At 40.1% G+C, this 22761-nt stretch overlaps 1 protein-coding gene across 1 annotated transcript in view; it reads right to left on the bottom strand.

Annotated features, from left to right (window-relative positions):
- The window catches only part of KCTD3 (potassium channel tetramerization domain containing 3), a 31302-nt gene extending 12696 nt beyond the window's left edge, over positions 1-18606 (bottom strand). Inside the window, exons 1-10 of the mRNA XM_033144771.1 lie at positions 18091-18606; positions 12769-12822; positions 12067-12112; positions 11051-11124; positions 10163-10221; positions 9533-9613; positions 7900-8040; positions 7245-7335; positions 3981-4171; positions 215-330 (exon numbers count right to left, since the gene is read on the bottom strand). Coding sequence (XP_033000662.1) covers positions 215-330; positions 3981-4171; positions 7245-7335; positions 7900-8040; positions 9533-9613; positions 10163-10221; positions 11051-11124; positions 12067-12112; positions 12769-12822; positions 18091-18167 — 930 coding nt within the window. The 5' untranslated portion in view covers positions 18168-18606. The remainder of the gene's footprint in view (positions 1-214; positions 331-3980; positions 4172-7244; positions 7336-7899; positions 8041-9532; positions 9614-10162; positions 10222-11050; positions 11125-12066; positions 12113-12768; positions 12823-18090) is intronic.
- Between the last annotated feature and the right edge of the window lie 4155 nt (positions 18607-22761).

A 22761-nucleotide genomic window follows, 5' to 3' on the forward strand; every position in this document is an offset into this window, starting at 1 on the left:
CTTTTGGGAGTCCTCAAGATTAACATGCAACTTGTTTGTCTTAGATGTAGTCTGACTTACAAGTAAATGCAATAATAAATTGTAATGAAGAATAATAAAAAAAGAATCCTTAAGAATGGGTAATGATAAACTTTACAAAATAGTACCCTCAGAATTTATGTTGTTTTTACATTTTCGTAAAACATGTCATATTAAGCATTTCTGTTTAACATACCTGCCAGTGTTGAGTCACGGCATTCCATACTCCAACTTTTCCTGTATGACTAGTAGCCACCAACTGGTTACCAATGAAGAAGAGAGCGTCCACAGGAACTCCAAGACTAAATACTCCTATTAGAAGAAGAAAAACAACCACCAAAGAAAGTATGCATTAAGTTTGCTTCCAGAACAAATATGATCAACCAACAAAAAGAGGGGGGGAATCAAAATACAATGTGAACATTACAATGCTGCTTTAAGAAAGAGAGCTTTTTTAATCAGCTAAGAAGGCAATAAGCACATTATATTCTGCTGTAACAATATTCTATCCAGCTGCTGGTTGGTTAATGGAAGATTCAGCAACATAACCCACCATGACTGGGTACAGTCTCTACACATTTACTTTGAGAGACCCAACAAATGCCTCAATATGTACTGAGGTTACAAGTGGCAGAAGGAACAGCAGGTTGCGCAGTCATGCTTGTCGCAAGCACAAAATCAAAATGGTTGTAGTCTATGTCAATCCGTATTAACCATTTCTCGTTTCGTGCTGAAAACAGACACTCAGGACTGTATCCAGTGAAGAAGTTCTATTATCACAAGGATTTCCTTCTGCACAAAAGAACGCCCCCTCTGCCATCTCACACATCCCATGTGCCCTCCTCAATCTGCTCTGGAGGGTTGGGGAACAGAACAGATTTAGGGAGTGCATGGGAGGAGCCAGAGGGGAAGTTCTATTGCACAATCAAAAATCTAGCATTCTTTGCACTAGCAGAAATACTTTGTTTGATGCCACCCTCATTCTATGATTCTATGACGTTAAATTGATCCACGTGCACATTGTTGCAAACTCCAATTATGAATTGTCCAATTTGTGGCACATGGTTGATTAATTCATTACGACGGCTAATACGAATGTAAAGTGTTTAAATAGTCAGAATACATCAAGTCTGAAGAGATCTTGTACTTTTCCAAGTTTATTTTCTTGGGTGGGGGTGACTTGACAGAATGTTTGTCAGTTGTAGCCATCAGATCATATTTAATAAGATTAGTATTGGAGACCGCAGCAAAAGAGTTTAACATGTTGCCAGATTAAGTGACTTCACAGTATAGTTTTTAATTGTAATTTTAAACAGTTAATTAAACCTGCAGTAGAACCATGCAATTATATGAACGTTTTTAAATATGAAAAGCTCTATAGAAACCCTTTGAAGACCCTTCAGAATTCCAGACTTTACAAGGGTAAACTGTGATACCAAAAATGGTATTTTGAAGAGGACAGTAGCTGCTGTTTTCAGATAGCAGTCAAGATGCCTGGTGCATAAAGTGACTTAATTACAATGCCAAATAATTTTTCAGGACATATGATCATCTCTGATACTGACTATATTTAACAGCAGGGCGCATAAAAGCAGGCAATAATAAAAAGGAGAGAAAGAACTAGAATTGATTACTCTGGAGAAGGATGAGGTTCAGGGAAATCAAGGAAGACAGCATGAATAGTCTGAAGGAATTTAAAGTGTCACTCCTGCTTAGGCTCAACAATCCTGACGGCCATCCACAGGGAAGACGACGGCATAAGTAATGACAGGTTCTTGTCTTAAGGGGCCCTCTCAGTAAAATATTGCTTATAGCAGCAATCCAGTAGTGGTATCTTATGTAAGTAATATTGAAGGGAAAACAGCCTCTGGGAGAGCTCTATCATGGAGATGCCAGCCCTTGCAATTTTCCATAGATGGTGTTGTCAGCTTCTGAAGAGTGTTTGTAACAACAAATTGTTTCTTTTACAGGACATGAACAATGCACTACTTCTCTATCCCAAGGCAGGGCTGCTAACATTAGGCTCTGCAAGATAAATGGGCCAATAAAGTTCTCTGAAAGAGAAGTGTTTTGCTTATTAAATGAACTGAAAACTCTTTGGGATGTATTAATTTCAGTACATTTATAACTTTTAGCGCATGCTACATAACGCAATGACTCTAATGAAGCCGGATTGTTCATATTCCGTTTAAACGCTTAACTTAAATGTTAAAATTCATTAACACTACTTGAAAAGCCTGATTTAGATTTCGTTAAATGCAGAGGGGAAAGCTTAAAGGGGCTTTTCTTTGTCAAATGTGTTCTTGACTCTGATGCAACAGAACGCTGAAGGAGAGTTGGAAGTAATGTTAAAAGCTGAAGTATAATTCACTCCTGTTTTCTCAGTACTACATTCTTTTTCCACTGGTTAACACTGGTATGAGTTTACTATGCAATCTCAATGATCCCAGCTATAATCCAATCCCATGCATGCATGTAGGCCACCTATCCTTCCTTTGACTGGATGTACTGCCATTCCTTTTGGCTAAGAATATGATTTACACAGGAAACACAATAATAAATGGGCATGTAAGAATGGGTAAGAAGAAAGTAGCAACAGAAAATAATTTCTCTTTCAGTGCTCCATTCTACCTGGCAGGAAAAAGGGAGTGGGGGGGGGAGAGATCACTACAAGCCCCTCTAAATCGAGCTACAGAACAGCACAGCAGATCCCAAGTTCAAGCCCCTTCCATACTTTTAAATGCTACCAGCATAGATGGAGCATAGTTTCTACCATAATAAACATCTGGGACAATGACAAAAGTCTATTGTGCTCTTATACAATTTCTTAAGTAAATATTGTTGCTGTTTTACTGTATTATTATTTTACTTCTTCAAACTTTGTCAGCCACATGATTATTGCATATTGAAGGACACTCTAAAAATCTGATGAATAAATTTAATAATCTCCATACTGCCAATGTGCAGACACAATAGCCAAACAGAATTGAATATTCACACGTTGTCCACATCATTTCCCCCACTAAAATACTGCTTCCCTCAGGGGGCTTAATTACTTGAGGGCAGAAAACAAACCTACTCCACTGAGTACCTCTCTAATCATACAACTTATTTTGGAAAAATGCATGAAGATACTACATCTATGCTGGCAAGTAGATTAAATCTATGGTGACAGCTCTTCATGGCTAGAGGAAACAGTCTGTCATTATCATTACCCTATTACTTAAATGTTACTTTTGGAACTCAAAAGATTCCTTGTATCTTTCTCTCTGCCCCTGCTCAAAAAGGCCACTGCTGATGTTTGGAAGCGAGTATGTATTTTAATAAGTAAGTCAAGCTATCAATCAGATCTGCAGAGTGAAGTATTTGGCTTCTCTAAAAGCCCTTTTCATGTTTATGTACCTTCTGGTAACATGAAGCCCTTGGCTTTAAAGCTGTCTGGTGCCCAGTGCTGGCTATCTCGACTAATTTCTGCTCAAAAGATTATTAGTAGCAAAGCATTGCCCAAATTGTGTTTTTTGAAGGTTATCAGAAGGAGACCTTGAGAAACATGGCTTTTAGTAAGAACAAGACAAGCTGGCAGTCATTCCAAACTGTCATCTCTAATTCCCACATTCAAGTTCACCATGCAGAGCTGAAATAAGTCAGTCAAAAATTAAATTACTTTCTACTTATTATCACAACAGGGCTTCAGGAACACTTCAATAAGTGACATATACCACTATGCACCCATTAAGCCAAGCATGGCTTTTAGATTTTATCTTATTTCCTATTAAGATACTGCTTTAGCGTATAGGTGATGGATAGAGAAGCAGCTATATGAAGAAATAAAATGTTGAATGTACAAAAGTTTACCTTTCATTCACTGTGGCCAAAAAGTTTGACAAGCAATTGCACAACGTAATTGGAAAACAGTGAGCCAATAAATATTATTAGGAACAGGAACGAGAGTGCACACTTGCCTATTTCACTGCCACTACCACCATCCTGAACGCTCCATAAGATGATACTGCTCTCGGATGCGACAGCAACCATTTTATCTTTGTCTCCATGTGGACCACCAACAACCTTTGCATTGAGAGCAACACGTTCAATAGTCCAGTCTAAATAGGGACTTGTGAACACTTGTTGCCATCCAGAGGATTCTTTGATTCTGAGAGAAAGATATTCAAAAACGTATTTTAGCAAGCAGGTTTTCCAGGATATGCCAAAACTTCAATGAACAACAGTTATTCCAACTTGTCAAAAGGGAAAAGAAAAATTATTTGACGCATATCATATTTTTTAAAATGCCTACAAACGAAGGAGAAATATAGTGAAACATAACTTCGATACCTACAAGATAACATCTAGATATAATAACCCACTGTTCCTTATAGGATATGTCACTTAGTCTGGATTTATCTAAACCAATATGTTTCAAAGGAAAGGAGTGAAACACACTTTGTCTAATATTCTGAAAGGTAGACTCCTGGGACATCTTTCACTTGCTAATTTCACATAATCAGCAGATTCCCAGCAATGGAGAGGGAGATGGGATGTATCATTATCTATCATTATAAAGCAAAATAGCACTTTCTAGGTGCTGTGCACAGATTAAAAACGGGATAGTCCCTCCCTGCCTGCAGGCTTACAATCTAACAGAAGCAACACAAAAAGGATGGGTAGGGAAAGAAGAACAAGAAAGGCAAGCCCTAACTTTTAAAGTTCCACAATAGTTCTTATAATGAGCGGCTGAATGGAGGCAGTTGGAGGAAGGGAAAAGACCAATGGTATTTGGGTCTCTCAACCAAAACTGCTGCAGCCTGGTGGAATGGGATTTAATAAGGTTACTACATAATAACTATTCTAAATGAGACTTTCCTTGTAAAATGTAATCTATTTGTCTGGAGCATGAAAATCAGTCATAAAAAAATTAAGCTGGGACCATGTCTAGTATGGTATAAATGAGGGTAGTATAGGGAACATTTCTATCCTTCTTTGTGCAGCTCAGAACAAAGCAGCTGCTCCATCTTTGCACAAGAGAAAAGTCTTCTCTTTCCTCATGTGCATTGATACCTGTGGAGAAATATGCAGGCTGGTGGGTATTCATTCACTGTTGAACATTCAAATGCAAACTAGACAGAAAGCAACAATACTGTATAGTAGAAATGTTCTAACTAATCTACAGGTGAAACTCGAAAAATTAGAATATCATGGAAAAGTCCATTTATGTAAGCAATTGTTTTCATTAGCTACTGGAGTTTAATATATGAGATAGACTCATGACATGGAAAGCGAGATATGTCAAGCCTTTGTTATAATTGTGATTATGGTCTACAGCTGATGAAAAGTTGAAACTGTTAATTTGGGGTTCTCATCAGCTGTACGCCATAATCACTTGACATATCTCGCTTTGCATGTCATGAGTCTGTCTCATATATTAGTTTCACCTTTTAAGTTGAATTACTGAAAGAAATGAACCTTTCCACGGTATTCTAATTTTTCGAGTTTCACCTGTATAGTGGAGGGAAACCTGCAGCCTTATTTGCAGCACCTCATTTGGCCCACAGCATAGTTTGGCCCAAAGCACACCCAACCCTCCATTACCTAATGACATAGGACATCAAATGCAAGACAGGTAAACTCTAAGTGCACTTCTGATCCTCCTGTCTAGCTGCTGGGCAACAGAAAAAGTTTCAAGATTCAAAAAGTGCTGAATTACAGCTGCAAAAGAAAACTCAGAAGTGCACAGACTCTTTTTTTGCAAGTACATATTGAAGGTTGCAATTTGGGCTGCACAAAGGAAGGATCAACAGCAACCTTAAGAGTGTGCGCCTGATTCATGTTGAACATGGATCACAGAAGGCCACCCGGATAAGAGTTCCCCACCCCCACCCCCACATACTCTGAAGGACAGACATAGGAAGCTACCTTATGGGGAGGGGGTGTTAAGTTTTATCAGTACTTCTCAGGTCTCTAAAATGTAGGGACAAACCTGGTAGTGGGGGCATTTCACATTAAACATAAAAAAACCAAACAACCCTACAGTTTACTGTGAGCAAGTAGCATGCTCATGCACACTGCTGAAATCTCGAGCACTTTGCTTCTCTCTTGTTCCTGCCATGTTGCTGGGGGGCAAGTCATAGTCTGCCTTGAAATTACATCCCAATTTGTGTTTGGACATGAGCCAAGACAAGACCATAGGTTTCCTGAGAGGGGAGAGGGAAGAGCGAAGTGCATGTGGTTTTAGCAATGTGAATGAGCATGCTACACACTGATCAGTTTATTTTAATTATGCTTTAAATATTACTTTCATGCCAACTAAAAACTTTAACCAAATGTAGCAACAACCCATTCTGTTTTTATCACAAATGGCTTGACATGGTGGCACTATCTCACATCCCTAATTAAGGCACCATATCTTCAATGAATTTATACTGGAGCACTGACTCACAGAATCACATCTTGAAATGCCCTAACACAGACTACTCCACACAATTGAAATATTTTGCTAATGTCTTATGCACACAGTAATTCCTGAAAATAAGCTTTGGTCACAAAAGACCTCCTGTGTACTCAATATAACGGGCATAATTATACTTTACCTGTTGAGTGAATGAATTACCTACATTTATTCTGAGTCCCCAAGAATAACTTTTCACAGAATATTTCCGGAACTGCAACTGTTAGAAGTATCAGATTTCAAGCATGCCTTTTCCTTTTAAAATAAATGAAGAGGGGATTCCAATTCTTTCCTGTTTGTTGCTTCTGTATATTTTAAAGGGCACATCTGAAACACGAATACCAATTTTGCAGTTGTGCATGTATGCCGGAATACAAGAATACTTGGGGAAAGTGGCCATAAGATTGATTCAAAATGTCTGCTCTGTGGACGATATCTAGTTTTGCAAGGGCAATCGTAAGTTGAAGTCATAAAGCAGGGGTGGGGACTTCCAGCCCTCCAGATATTGTTGAACACTCTCCTAGCAGCATCAACAACATGGTCAATGCTCAGGAATTATGGAAATTGTAGTCCAGCCACATCTGGAGGACCACAGATTTCCCATCCCTGTTGCAAAGCTTCTTGTTCTTGCCTCAGTAATCCACACATTATTAACAAAAAATAAACAAAAAAAGTTTGTTCCTTTTAATGAACGCATATCTCGTATTTTATGAAAACTTTGTCCTGTAGAGCACAATTACTGGAATATAGACTGAAACAGTGTTGCTCATTGCATCTTTACCTATAACAAACTGCAAAGTGAGCATATGCAGCTACAATCCAGTTGTGATGGCCAGCCACTATCAAAACTTTTCGGGGATCCACAGGAAACCCTTAAAAAAGAAAAACACACACACAGCAGAGGTTAAGTGAGGTTATTGAATTGATGGTAATGAGTCTTTTTTCCCACCTATTTTGCCAGAGCAATGAGTATTCTGAAATTCTGCAACTGTAATAAAGCTGCTGATGCACAGGATGAGCTGCATTTGGCATGGAAGAGTTAGCAGAGCAGAGCAAACTCTGGGGAACTAAAGCAGAATACTATGGCTACTGTAAGCACACATGCCCTTCTGCTCTCTTTCCAGAGGAAGACGATTTACCCCAGAAGCAGATAGATGATCACCATTCAATACCTGGCCCTATACTACAACCTAGTTAATAGAATTCAATTTATTTTTTTTAGCAAAGTACACAACCAAGTTGCAGCCTGCATGTACTTATGTCTCATTTATGATGCTTGCACTGCAGGGCTAGTCTTCACTCAAATCTGCAACCTGTCACAATTTTCAAGGATCGGCAAGAACTAATTTGGATTGTTGTTGTTTTTGATACACTTGCAAATTATTTTCCCACAAATATTTTAAATGCATTAAAGAAATGAAGATAGTTTTGCTCACCTAGCCTGACTGTATCTTCTCCAGTACCAGCAAGTGAAGCCTGCATGTTCCCTCCTCGGGCCTCACTTTCAGGACAGCTCTGAGGTGCTCTGACTTCAGTAGATGCTCCTGAAGAAGGGCTAATCTTACGACTTGGAATGCCTAAAGATAATAAATTTGTCAAATCTGGTTTCATAAAGGCTGCCACACCTTTGCTAGTAGTTCAAACACATGAGGTTGGTTTTTGAGAACCGCAAGCAGAAGGAACTCATGACAGTGGACTTTCCCCTCCCCTCTCCCCGTCCCTCCAAAACGCACAAGGGGCTGCAACGGGAAGGGAAAACTTCTCAAATTAATCAGACAAAGTACCTTGCACATTTTGAGCTCCATTTATCTGCAGTACCTCAACGATTTTGGCCAACTTCCCCCTCCTGACTATTCCTGCCCCCATCCCATGCTATTCTATGGCGCTGCCCAACCCTCAGTTAAAGTACAGCAGCCTCCAGAACTAATTTGTAATTGCCTCAATAGTATTAGGAACTACTCAACCACAGAGTTTTTGTTTACACTGACTTAACATCAAAGCAATATATCTTCATTTAGAGATAGAGTGGCTTAAGTGGGAAGTACTGTATTTTTCCATGTATAAAACACACACACATACCCTGTGTATAAGATGACCCCTATTTTGGGGGACTCCAAAATTAAGAAAATGGGGGGAGATTGCCCAGAGTTGTTAAGCTTTTTGGGGGAGGATTGCCCAAAGTTGTTGAGCTTTTTTGGGGGGGTAGGGGGTTGCTGAAAATCGCTAATCCGCCTGATCGACGCTGCCAATCGCCACCAATCATCTGACCGCTCACTGCCAGCACCTGCCAATCACCCAACTGCCACAGCAACAGCCAATCAACAGCAGCCCTTGCCACAGCCACCAATCACCTGCCCAATCACTGCTGACAGTCTCCTGCTTGCGGCTGCAGCCAATTGCCTGTCCCCCCTCAGCACTATCCATGTAAAAGACGTCCCCATTTTTAACATTATTTTATAATAAAAAAATTGTCTTATACACAAAAAACTAAGGTATATATCAGTCTCTTTCTAGAAAATCTAAATCACCTGAGAAATACAACAATGTACTGCAGCCTTGTAATTTAAACATTCACATGATTGCCAGACATCCAATAGACATTAGGTACACAGATATATTTCTCAGTGGCGACCCAAAACTGTTTGTCTGAGCTACTGTGAAAGCCCTCCTTAACCAGAGACCAAAGACGATGCATAATGTACAGCAGCAGTAACAAGCAGCTGGGGTGAGGCATGATCTTGAAAAGGTCTACTGTATCGTAGTGACCTCAAAACCCCAATGAGAATGTTTATGATAAAGTAGACACTATGGCAACAGCAGGAAAGTGATTCTGGTGTACACATAGAACTAACATAATGGTGGCAGCAGAGATGGAGAAAATCCTGATAAGTTCTTGAAGTGGAAGCTTCAGCAGGCATCAGCCCATACATAGCAAACCCCACAATGCTTTGACCAGCTCAAATGCCACACAGAGCTGAAAGTATTTCAATACTGTAAAGCCACAGAGATTTTCAGGAGTTGCTTCTTGATGCTAAAATAAAAAATGGCATACAAAGCATGCTCAAGTACCTGGAGGTGGCAGGTAACCATGGAAGAGGACACTGCCACAAGAGGAACGCTCTAGCTCTTCACACAACAGTAATCTTCTTACTGAAAGGAAACAGCAGATAAACCAACAATAAAGTATACATTTGTGAATGCAAACTTTACAATCTTTTTTCTTTATTTAGCTTGCTTGCTGCAAAAGGGCAAGGCTTGGCAAACGAAGTTAATCGACTAGACACACTGCATTGAGGCAGTTATTGATGCAAAAGGGTTCCAGACCAAGTACTGAGTACATATGCATGCTTCTACTTTTCAGAGGTCCAATATTGTTCTATTTGCAATCCTTGTTTTCTTGATTTCATTTAATATTCTAATTTTCAGAGATTGTGAATTTGGGGTTTTCATCAGCTGTACGCCATAATCATTACAATTATAACAAATAAAGGCTTGACATATCTCGCTTTGCATGTCATGAGTCTATCTCATATATTAGTTTCACCTTTTAAGTTAAATTACTGAAATAAATGAACTTTTCCACGATATTCTAATTTTTTGAGTTTCACCTGTATATGGCTTAATTGTGGAGGGAAAGGAGAGCTCTCTTACCACTACTGGTGGTTCTTTAAAATGATTATTAACTGATCATATATTTACCTAAAGGTGTAATTCCATAAAACTCTGCTTCATGCCTGAGTACATTAATGCTTACTCCCCTGCAAAAAGGTAAAAAAACAGAAATATTTAAAAATTAAACAATGCAGTTTCTTAGCACAACAATTAATATTCCAAACACAAAACTAAATCTTTTATAGAAAGTTTTAACATGATAAAATACTTTGATTAAACAACTGAGAATATCTTTAAATGCTACGGATCAACAGAAACATCTACACAAATGTTAAATTAAAGCTTTGTGAAAGGATATAGTCTGCAACACTCAAGCAAATGTTTTTTTTTTAAAAAATTAAGCTTCTATGAGCAGCAGAAATCACAGAACAAAAGTCCTACGGGATACATATAGAATGTGCTGACTAAAAGTCCAATCTAACACAGAGATGGCAGCTAGGTGTTGTCACATGGGTGGGTGAATGTGAGTGCCTCAGCTGAGGCAAATGCACAAAACAAAGGTGGCTTAGCTCACAGGCCTGGCAAGTTTCTTCAAGTTGAACCCTTTCAGGATTATGCCTCAAAGAGTGTACACAACACATACTTTAACATGCGAGGTTTTAGCTGCTAGATTGGGCTACAAGTGTCTAGTACACAGGTTACAAGAGGATATTTAAAGTCTCTCATACAGCAAAGCCTTAAGGAAGACCTAATAGTTTTTCAGAAATCAGGGGCCTCTTGAAGTTCCTGCAGAACTTCACCTCAAATATTTGGGAGAGTAGATTATTCTGTGGAGTTCAGGGGATACTACTGATACTTTCACAAGTACAAATTTTTTAAAACTTCAATTTAAGTGAGCTTCAGAGTGTTTTTATAACAAACTTCCACCAGAAGCATTTTTAAAATCAGAGAGAGAATTAACACTGAGTTTCTTACCGCAAATCTAACTCCTTTGTTCGAAGAAAATTTAAAATAGGTGCAAATGCTGCAGGATCTCTGTCAATAAATATCTATGAAGAAATAAGAGCCCATTTATTAGCATAACATATAGGCCTAAGTTTTAGAATACAAGAAATTACCGGTATGCACTCAGAAGTCTATATTTATTTCAATGGGAGCAGTTTAAACATAGGCTTAATTCTGCAGCAGAAACCTGTGTGACCTAAAATGCTTAATTCTGCCATTATTTAGCCCTACAAATATTACAAAATCAAATTCAAAAAATATACCCTCATTTTTTTAAAACAGTGATCTTTTCTAACTTTGCATTTTCATGATGCCTACAATTACCAGCAGCCACAATTTGTCTCTATCATTCAACTGAGCACAAGACTGAAAGAGTCTCCCCATTCTAACTAGAGATGTTGCAAAAGTGCACAATTCACCAATTTAGAATACAAATTTGTCCAGTTCAAATTGCAAATTGTATTATAAATCAAGTGTCATTTCCCTGAAAAGTTTGGAATGTAAAACAAGATTCTGCACACACAAACTCAGGATTCAGGCACATCAGGCTGGTTTGTAGGTATATGCATAATATTATTTAATATTTACTCCTTATGCTTATTGATTGCCAATAATTATGTGACCAGAACATCTGACCAAGCAGTCTTTTGTTTGGCAAGTATTGTATTTGGGTAACTTTTTTCTATGGTTTCTATGGTTTACTAGGGCTGCTTCTCTATTGTTTCTTGCATTTATTTTTTTGGCTGTGCTGCTGTCCTTGCCCAGATGTAAAGCAGAACTCTTTTGGGATTAGGCCTCCTCTCATATAACTGATCCAGAATATTATAACCACCTGTATTTTACATTGGCTTACGAATATGAAAGCTTTTGCATTTATACAAATGGAATTTATATGATATACACAGATTCCAAGTTTCATCCAGCTAAACCCAATACAGTAATCAACTTTCATATCATAATCTTCTTTTTTAGAAAGGAATACTCACAGCACCAGTTTCATCTTTCAGTGTTGAAATTCTTCCACTCAGCAAACTGAAAACAAATAAAGCTAAATTACAATATAACTTGGTAAGAAGTGTTGGGTGAAGATTCCTAGTTTCTCCTCTGCTCTCATAAAAGAGGGATGATATCTACCAACAGTATGTTTTTCTATGCAGTCCCAAAATCACAAATCATAGAAACATGTGGTTTTAAGTCCCACACTTCTGCCATAAAGCTTATGTAGGGACATTTGCAGGAAATAATTAGTGGGTATAGCAGGAATTAAAAACCCCACCTCCATTTCTCCTTCCAATTCTTCCCTAAAAATGCTCTTCTGCACCATTCCATTCATACTCAGAAATGCAGGTTTGTAAACATGCATTTGCTGATAAAACACGTGGTTCCACCCTCACATTGTATTGACAATTTTGAGAAAGTATTTCCTCAGAGATCACTATGATGTGTAAATACAACACAAAAGGACTTATTTATGTAACATACCCATAATATGAAACTGATAAGACATGTTAGACTTCAGACTTGAACACTAGCCTAATTATGAACTGGGCTACAAAGCTACAAAGTAGGTAAGCTATACACTTAGAAACACTGGTCAATGTAGAAAAAAGCTACTGAAGATTTACTGGGGAGTAAGTCTTACTGCACTTAGACGGAGTAAAGATCCGTAAGATCTGGCTTCAAAATACCTGGAAAAAAAGGAGTCTGGAATCCACATTAGTGTTTGTCTTGAAGTGCTGAACCTGGAACAGAAATATTAGAAGTCAGGAACTGAACTGGTAAGTTCCCTCCCCGCAACCAACAATTTATTTTTATTTTTTTACTTATTTAATGAAATAAATTTTATTACGGTCGAAGACCAGCTCTTAAAATAAAATAAAATATAACTACAAAAAGAATACAACAGATTAATTCTTTCCTACTTAAGAAAAATAGTGTTTGAACACAGTGGGCAAGACCCAAAAAAGTGCAAGAAGGCCTCTGTTCAAGCAACAGGACTTCTCATTCCTTTTTCTCCCCACCCCCAGTAGTCCCTCATGTACCTCATTCATTCTTCTAGGAACCCGTGCAAAAAGGAAGCAATTGTCAAGGTCTCAATGAGCTAAAATTAGTCTTGACTATCCCATTGAGACCAATGAAACAAGTTAGTCCTACAGCTATCAGTGGAACTATCTTTATTTGGATTAGGGCCCAAAGATCAGGCCTTTGCAGTTGTTATTACCACAAATAAACGTCTCCTCTTTCCCATACACACAAAAGTAAGTTGCTTGCATTGTTTATGACAGAGCAACCTACGCATATTTACTCAGGAGCAAGCCTCATCATGTTCAATAATGCTTACTCTCCAGTAAGTATGCTTGTGATTGCATTTTAAGTCTGTATCACTGAATGAGAATTTATTTCTGGCCTGTCCCAAGTTGAGCCACATTGGGAGTACATGTTTTGCAGTAAGTTAAACTTTATGAAAATGTCTATGTATGTAAACTACAGAAGTTCAAATAAGGTACACTTATTTTAAAAATCCTGTGCATATGTAGAAAAAATGGTGCATTTGTGTGCACATAAAAGAAATAGCCCTAAGACTGGTCTTTAAAGTCTGAAATAAAATTGCTATTCTACCATTTAGCATGTATTCCATTCAAACTATGGAACTTTTCTGTATTTTAAATGAAGAATGTGTACAACAGAGGTTCCTACATGCTATCTGTACTACTACTCGCTTGTATTTTGTTGGCTACTACAGAATCATAGAACTGTAAAATTGGAAGGGACTCCAAGGGTGTATGATTCTATAGTATCCCAAAAAAAATACAAAAATGGTGTAGTACAGATAGCATATAGGAGCCTCTGTATTGTACACAATGCAGATTCTGTGCAGTTTTGCAATAAGGGCATGGCAAAGCCAAATCTTCTCTGAACAAAGGGCTCAATATAGTCATTTTAAGCTTGAATCTGGAAAACTTTCTCCTATAAAAAAGCAGTCAGAACTACATTTTTTTTCTAGTTAACTTTTTAGCAGTAAGTTTGAAGGTTCAGTCAAACAGAATTCAAACACTCTTGCAATCCTGGTTTATTATTTATTAACCTATAGAAACTCACTCAAATAACAAAACTTCAGTAGCTAAAACAAACGTATTATTTCCAAGAAGTCAAACAAACAATGCTAACTTGAACACAGTTCAGTACCCATGATATAAAAAATAGAATAGAATCCAAACAACAGTGAAATTAGTCCTATTGAGTCAAATGAAACCTACCAAGAAGGAGCAATGTACATCTTAAAATACAAAACTGACCCTGCTAATTCTGTGGCAGTATTTGACTGCATATTTTCGCCTCCAGGTTAATTACATGTTTTGCAGAACAACATGATCCAAAAATATTTCCCCACAATTTCCATGAAAATGAAGGGATGTTACAGAGCAGTAGTTGTTGATGAATGGCACCAGAATGCTGTTACTTAGATGTTAAGATACAAATAACATAAATACGTATAGCAACATACAACAATGATACTTTATTTACAAAAACTTAATAGCCACAGCAAAGTGTAGGAACCTAAAAGAAAGCACACCAAGGATAGCTATTTTTTACCTCACAAGAAGTAGGACGCCATGTTTAGATTTTAAAAATGCTTGTCCCTCAGTTTAGAAGTTACATAACTTTTCATACTCTCTGTCTAACCAGCAATATGTGTGTTTTGCTTAAGGTTGGAGTCAGATCTGAAAAACTGCTGGATTTTAAAGTTTTTAAAAAGGGGGTCCACCCATTACTTCTTTGTGCCATAATACTGGATGTAAACAGACACTAGCAGAAACTAATCTAACCCCATAGTCATTCTCCATCTTGAGACCAAGTCTATAAACGACTTTTTGACTATAATAGCAGGGTGATGATTACCCAGCTTGTGGTAACTCCCCTGAGACCTCTGGGTATAGGGCAGTATATAAATTCAATCAATCAATCAATTAATCAGTTGGAGGCCGGCATTTCCACTAGTGGCACCTGTGTTGTGGAATGCCATCTCTGCTGAATTATGATAAACCTCATGATACCTGTACTGGCATTCCACTAGCCCTTGAAGACATACCTCTTTAAAGGAACATTCCCCTAACCTCCTAACTGAACGTCCTGTTGAAATTGTAGTTAACTGCTATTTTAACAGTTACAGGTAGGTAGCCGTGTTGGTCTGCCATAGTCAAAACAAAATAAAATAAAAAATTCCTTCCAGTAGCTAGGACCAAACAACGGAAGCTCACCCCGTCGCAGGGATTCGAACTGCCGACCCTCCGATCGGCAAGCCCTAGGCTCTGTGGTTTATTGAAATACTTCCCTCAATAAGGCCAAACTTAGATTCACAAAATGTTTAGGGGTATGTGTATCCCTGCATCCTCCCAGAAAAAAGCACTCTGTGTGACTATATTCTTATAACTGGTTTTATACTTGTAACCCACTTAGAAGCCATTTTGGCAAGTAAGCAATATACAACTTAAAAATGTTAACAAGCTCTTTGTTGTCATATTTTCCTCTTTCCCATGCCTGCTTTGCACAAGTTCTCATACGATGAAGTGTTCAAGAGTTTGCCCACTATTTGAGACGTTCTGGTTGGTCCTAATAAAGATTTGCCAACTGTGGACTTTTCACAATTTTTATATTTTCTCTGGTGCAAGTGTCAAAACAAGATTGATAATAATCTCAGGTAGATGAATGACTTTAATGTGGCTGGTAGGCTATTAAATCCAATTTTCTCAAGGAAGCTCTGCTATGAACTATAATCAAGACTGGGTGTATTCTACTTGGCACAACAGAAATAAACTTTAGTTTGTTTTATTGCAATTTATCAGCCTGATTAAAAAATGCTACTGTAAACATATAAAAGGCCACAATGATTATAACAATGTTTATCAATCTTATTCTCCCATATGCTCTTTTGATATCACTAACTTATTATAAGTAATGCATTAATTTAAGTTTTTCTATAAAATAGACAAGTTCAAACAATACAATTATGAACAACAGGTTAAGAGGATCACTTAGATGTGACGCAAGTTGATGTGCTTTTGACATTTAGAAACCTTTTAATGGGTAATATTGAGAGATTCAATAATACTATTGCAAATCAACAAAAGAAAATTGAAACTTATTGAAACATTTTGTAGTATCTGCAACATTTAATATTTACTGATATACCATTCTGAATTACAATATCATGCTTTTGAATCATTTTTTCAATAACTGCAATACAATTGTTAGAATGTCTAGATATAGAATAAAGCAGGTTTCTATTTTTCACCTAACTATATTGCTTTTTGTTTTCACTAATATACAAGTGTTTCGTGTTGTGTAATACTTTGGCCTAGATTCAGATCTCTGATAAACAGAGCTCAGCTCACAGAATGGGATAGTTGCAACAGAAAGGCCAAAGGAAGATAATTCTTCTGGATGCCCCCTCTCCTAGAAGTATGCTCTTGAGGACTGAAGGAGCCTCTACAACCGTGGTTTCAAATGTGGGGCACACCCCCCACAGGGGGGCAATTTGATTTGGGGGGGGGGGAATCTGAGAATGAGTTATTAAAAGTTAATGGCCTTTTAGGCTTCCTCCACATGAATAGGAGTTCACTTTTTGAATAATAAGAATTATATGTCACAAGGAGGGGATTTTAGAGATGCTTAGGTGGGGCATGGCCAAAAAAGGTTGGGAACCACTGCTTTAGAACAGTATGGTAGGTAGTGTGAGGCGCTTCCTCCCAAATGTTGTTGTTGTTCAGTCGTTCAGTTGTGTCCGAATCTTTGTGACCCCATGGACCAGAGCATGCCAGGCATGCCTATCTTTCACTGCCTCCCGCAGTTTGGCCAAACTCATGCTAGTTGCTTCGAGAACACTGTCCAACCATCTCCCCAATACACTTTGCTAAAGTATCCTCTGGATAAAATATTCTCCAATAGATCCAACCAAATGAGGTGGTTCATACATAATGCTAAGCCAAACCATGGCTTAATTACACATGTGAAGGTTCCCACAGAGGAGACTGTGGTTACTGCACTCCTCCCTCTGGTTATCTGGCTGCTGCGATCTAAACCATGGTTTGGCTTACCACAGGGGTCGGCAAGGTTTACCTTGCCTGGGACTGTTCACTGCCGCGGAGCTCCCTCCATGGGCCAGATCACAGGCCCATGTTTGACGGAGCACGCTATGGAAGGAACAAGGCATCTTTGGACCAGGGAAGCTAAGTCCAGAAAGCCTAACAGACCCTGTGGGATTACTACATTGTACGCCAGAAGATATTAAAAAGGCTGGAATGTTGCTAGAGAACACACATCATACATGCGCGGGGCCCAGAGGATGCACACACAGTGCTGACTGTTCAACCTCAGGAACTGCTGGACTCTCCATCAGAGGTTTGTAAGCAGAGGTTGGATGACCATCCACCAGGGGCTCTTTAGTTCCTGCATTGCAGCAGGATGGACTAGATGAGGCCTGGGGCTCCCCCATCCAACTCCACAGTTATTCTAATTCTATGAATCTCACCGAGTTTCTTTACCAGCGACACCATCCCTCAAGCAAGTTATAAAGTACCTAAAGTGGCAAGGTACACACACACACACAAACATACACACACACGTGTGGGTGTGAGTGGGTGTGGGTGTATATATATATGTGTGTGTATGTGTGTGTGTGTGTGTGTATACGTATATGTATATATATGTACACACACACACATACCATGAATGGTCCAAGGCCTTGACTTCGCCACAGTAGCCAGCAAACTTCAACATACCGGTACTTATCTCCTAAATGTGTTTGTTACCGCAGTAGCAAGGCCTGGTCTCGTTGCCGTTAATTTGGGGGGTCGGGGAAGAGAGAGATGGTATCGTTTCGGCTCCTTCCTTCGCTCCCCGGCACCCTTGCTCCCCGGCCCTGCCCCGACTTGAGGCTCCCCTCTCTCGCCGTCCTCCTCGCCCCCTCCCACCTTTCCCGTCGGAAGCCCCGCCGCCCGCCTGCTGCTCACCTGGTGCCCCCGACATTGAGCTGGATAATCTCCCCGCTGCTGCCTGCGCCGGCGAAACCCGCGCCGTTCCCCGCCATCTTCCCCAGCAGCGACTCTGCCTCCGGGCACCGCCTGTCGCCGCCGCCGCCGCCGCTTCCAGCCGCCGCCGCCGCCGCCGCCCCGGAGTCGAGTCCAGGAGGCGGCGGCGGGGCCGGGGGAGAAGAAGGAGCGTCCAGCGAGGCCGCGCAGCCCTCCGAGAGAGGCTCTGGGCGCGCCGGGGGAAAGGCTGCCAGGTCGGGACGTGGGAGGGGAGGCTGAGGCGGCCTCCCTTCTCTTGCCGCCCGCCTTCCCCTGTCTCGTCAGGCGGCCGAGGAAGGCCCTGCCGCCACTACAGCGGCCTCCGACCCTCTTCCTGGCCGAAAACGCTGCCGCTCTCTACGGCGAGGAATGCCATAGCAACGCGCGGTACCTGGAGGAGGGGGCTCCGCGAGGGACAAAATACCGACGCTGGCTGCGCCTTCGCGAGATCGCGCTGAGGCTGAAGCGCCGCGCGAGAGCCTCTCGCGTGGGAGGAGCTGGGGCAGCAGGTGGCGGCGGCAGAACTTCCTTCGCTGGCAGCCTCTCGCTGGGCCTTTTATTTTGCTTGTGGACGCGGGGAATGCAGCACACAGATAACGACGAACTCCCGGAGGAGCTCCTAGGCTTAGGGGAGGATTTAGACTGAGTTTTAGTTTCCGTCCCCCGTCCCCCACGCGCGCACACACACACCCCCGCCGCCACCACCACCACGACCCAGGGTGGCGTTTGGAAGCCCCTTCCTTGGAAATCCGCAGCGACCCGATTCCGTGTGCGCGCACGTCTGTCACCTTCACAACTAGTTCGCTCCTGATATTAGCCAGTATGCCTCTCGCACAACGCATAAAAAAGGACTTGGAGGGAGGAAAGTTCGGGACACACACACACACACCCGCAAGACTGAGCAGGAAAGTCCCTTTGGGGAGGAAGGGTGGGATGTAAATTAAGTTAATGATATCAATTCATTAGCAACACGCAGCAATTGCCTTAAAGTAAGGGGAGTTCTGTACATTACTATCTATAGAAGCTGCCTCCCCTAAAATTTGCACCCATCGTCTAAAATTGCTTAAGAAAGTCCATAAAAAGAGATTAAGGGCAATATTATTATTCTCAATGTTTTCCAGTCTGTATCTCCTCACCTAAGATATTCTGAGATACACAATCTCTGAACCTAGAGGTTCCATATAGCCATATTTGATAAATATCCATTGGCAGACATCTCCTAGGACACAACAAGAGCCCTGCTGGCTATTAAGGTTGTCAAGTGTCCTCTTTTTCCTGGACACATCTTCTTTTTCAGGGGTAATATTTGGGAGAAATTGCATTTATTTGCTTTGAATAGCGTCCTCTTTTTTGCTCTTCAAAATACTGTATGGTAATGACCCATCTAGACCAGAATCCTATTCCTTCAACCAATGCAAAACCAGAAAGCAGGACCTGGGTGCAACAGCACTCTTTCTACCAACTTGTGATTCCCAGTATCAGGGTTAAAATGCATGTTGCATCTTGGCACATTGTTTTAGTAAATAGGCAAACATAATAAACAGAAGCACTAGGACCAGCTTGTGCATCTGACAAGCTGGGAAGTTAATGTTTGTTGGAGGTAGTTATGGTTGTTTATATATAATGCTTTTATGATATACTGTATTCACATACGCTTTTAAAAACAAGTATCAAACATCTCAAATTCTATTCTTTCATTATTAGTAAAGATGTGTTTGTATCCTAGTTTGAACTTTAGCTTTTGCAAAAATATATTCAGCCTTGAAGTTAAGTTACTTCTGAGAACAACAGATAAAATTTAGTAGTTGCTTGGCAACCACATTCCAGAGGTATGAGTGAAGTTTGTGTATGAACATATTTTGATCAAGCTGGTCCTGTGATGCAGGCATTTTGCTACTTTCAGAAAAGTTCCTGTGTATATGGAGAGAACCACACCTGACAATCTAGACTTTTGCTGCTTTGCCTAGGTGGAAACTTTGGGCCTACACAGATGGAATATGTCCCCATGCATATATTGAAACAATTCAAACCTGGATATTGGTGTAGAATGCCGATTTCACAAGCCAAAAAAGAAATTGTTGGTTGACAGCTAAAGTAATGGGATTAGCAGGTGCCTGTTGAAAAGTTATAGTGTTTGATCAACTACTACTTGCATTGTCTTTGTGTTTTTACTTCTGTCAGTTTGAATGTTAAGAAAAACCTCTTCATGCTGCTAAAAATCCCATAAAGTTTTTGCCCCATAAAGTACTATTTACTGCATCCTCAAGAACAAATAGAAACTCTGAGTGGTTTTTGGCAGAAAACCCAAATGGGACCCAGTACAGATCAGGGTAGCACAAAGTTGTTCTTAAAGCGGCAGCATTAAACATGTTTTTTTAAAGTATTACTCATATAATGTGCAATTCAAAAAAAAAATCATCTGCCTGTAGCATAAGGGCTTTCATATCTGATCTTCAGGACTCTCCCTAGACCATACCACCTCCTCAACCACATCCCTTTCTGCAGTTTACATTTCCTCACTGGGCCTACTTCATGTCTTCCTTGAATATTTTCGCCTGGGTGGAATGTGTCCTTGAAGTCTGATAATGCCTCTTGGTTGCATGAACGAAGGTTAGAGAGGTTGTGCCAAGATAGGAATGTGGCCCAGTGTCGGATTACCCAATTGGCAGACTAAGCAAAAATAAATGATTTTTAAATAAAGAATTTGAAATTTGTTATTTAAAAAAGCATTGAAGTAGTAATCATTTTTCTAACATGGATTAATACTATCTGCTCTGCAGAATACTTTTTTTTCCCACCTGAAAAGAACGGAAACCCTCGGAGAACAACACAGAACAGACTTAATTCACTTACCCTATTGTGCATGGAAGTGGGCATGCTTCGTCAAGTCAGCTTCAATGAATTTGTCAAGAATTTTACAATCGGAACATTTAGAAAGATGATGTTTTATTTTCAGCATACCTGTAAGTTTTGTGCCATTTCAAAAAAAAAATGTTTTTATTTTACAGTTTAATGTTGGTTTTGTTTTGAATTACATATGGGGGAGCAGCATAATCTTTTCAATGTTTTGGGCCTTTAATGTCTTGATTGAGCCTTGCTCTGAAAATAATTCCAGACTGCTGCTCTAGAAGATCTCACTGCTCAGAAAAGCAAGCCATGCTGCCCAGTGTAGTATATGGAGGCTGTGGGAATTAGGAATATTCTCTCCCCCTTCAGAACTCTCCAAACTCTCATTAAATTCAGATCAGGAAGTTGAAAATTTGAGCTATATAAAACCATTTTAACTCATGTCAGTTTTTTTTCTACCACGACTCAGCATCCTTTATTGCCATGGCTTTACAGGATCGTTAAAAGTCAGGGCTGGATTGAACTTTAAAATGCCATCAAGCCTTTCACCATTACTTAAAGTACAGGTATTGATTTAACTTAATGTTGTAAACTTTGACTGGTAGGAATTCCACAGTCTCCGGCAGTGACTTGCTCTATTGCAGTACGATTACAGGAATGATATTTGGTTGGCAGATATAATAGGGGGTATTAGGAATTGGTTGGGGATGTGAGGGTATTGTCTTTGTCCATGGAGTTTTCTTGGCAGGGATACTGGAGTGGGTTGCCAGTTCCTCCTCCAGGTATTGGGGGGTATTTGAGGGTATTGGCGGCGAGCCCATTAGGCTCAAATGGCGGTTAGGCATTGGAAAATATCCATATGAAGTGAGGAGGGGAGGTAGCGTCATCAACTGCCCCTCAATTGAAGGGTATTCCGTTAAAGGATTCCAGGGGCGTGGCCCTGTCCAAAGCCCGGGGAGTCGAGGGCCTAAGGCACACCCCTAATGGTGATCACAGGGGGAATTCTGGGCAATGTTCATCACTGGGGTTCCTTACTGGTGGTTAACCCTTCACTGACTTCCAACACACGGGTTGGGGTTGGATATAGCTGATAGGGTCCAATGCCTAAGCCAATACCGCTCAACATCCGTAACCAATAAAGTTGTGGCCTTTACGCCCATTAAAATTTACATAATGTGTCTGTGTCATTATTTCCACGGGGAGGGGATGGACATTGCCACGCAACGTACAAAAATTAACACCATACATTTTTACATTTCCTTCTGAAATGTGAGCTGTTACTTCTATCCTGATTGTGGCAACTGCTTCCCAGTCTCACATGCTGTTATTTTTGTGTACAGCTTTCAAAACAGGCAAAAATAAAAGGCGTTGTACAACCCTCAGGTCACAGAAAGCTTTCCGGGCAACTCAGAGAACATATATAGTACAGTGGTACCTCGGGTTAAGAATTTAATTCATTCTGGAGGTCCGTTCTTAACCTGAAACTGTTCTTAACCTGAGGTACCACTTTGGCTAATGGGGCCTCCTGCTGCCACCATGCTGCCAGAGCACGGTTTCTGCTCTCACCCTGAAGCAAAGTTCTTAACCCGAGGTACTATTTATGGTTACAGGTAGGTAGCCATGTTGGTCTGCCATAGTAAAAAAAAAAAAATGCACACGAAAGCTCATACCAAGAACAAACTTAGTTGGTCTCTAAGGTGCTACTGGAAGGAATTTTTTATTTTGTTTTGTTTTTACAATTGTACAATTATTGATTGTTTGAAATTA

Source organism: Lacerta agilis, chromosome 3, assembly GCF_009819535.1.
Source record: "Lacerta agilis isolate rLacAgi1 chromosome 3, rLacAgi1.pri, whole genome shotgun sequence".
Lineage (NCBI taxonomy): Eukaryota > Metazoa > Chordata > Lepidosauria > Squamata > Lacertidae > Lacerta > Lacerta agilis.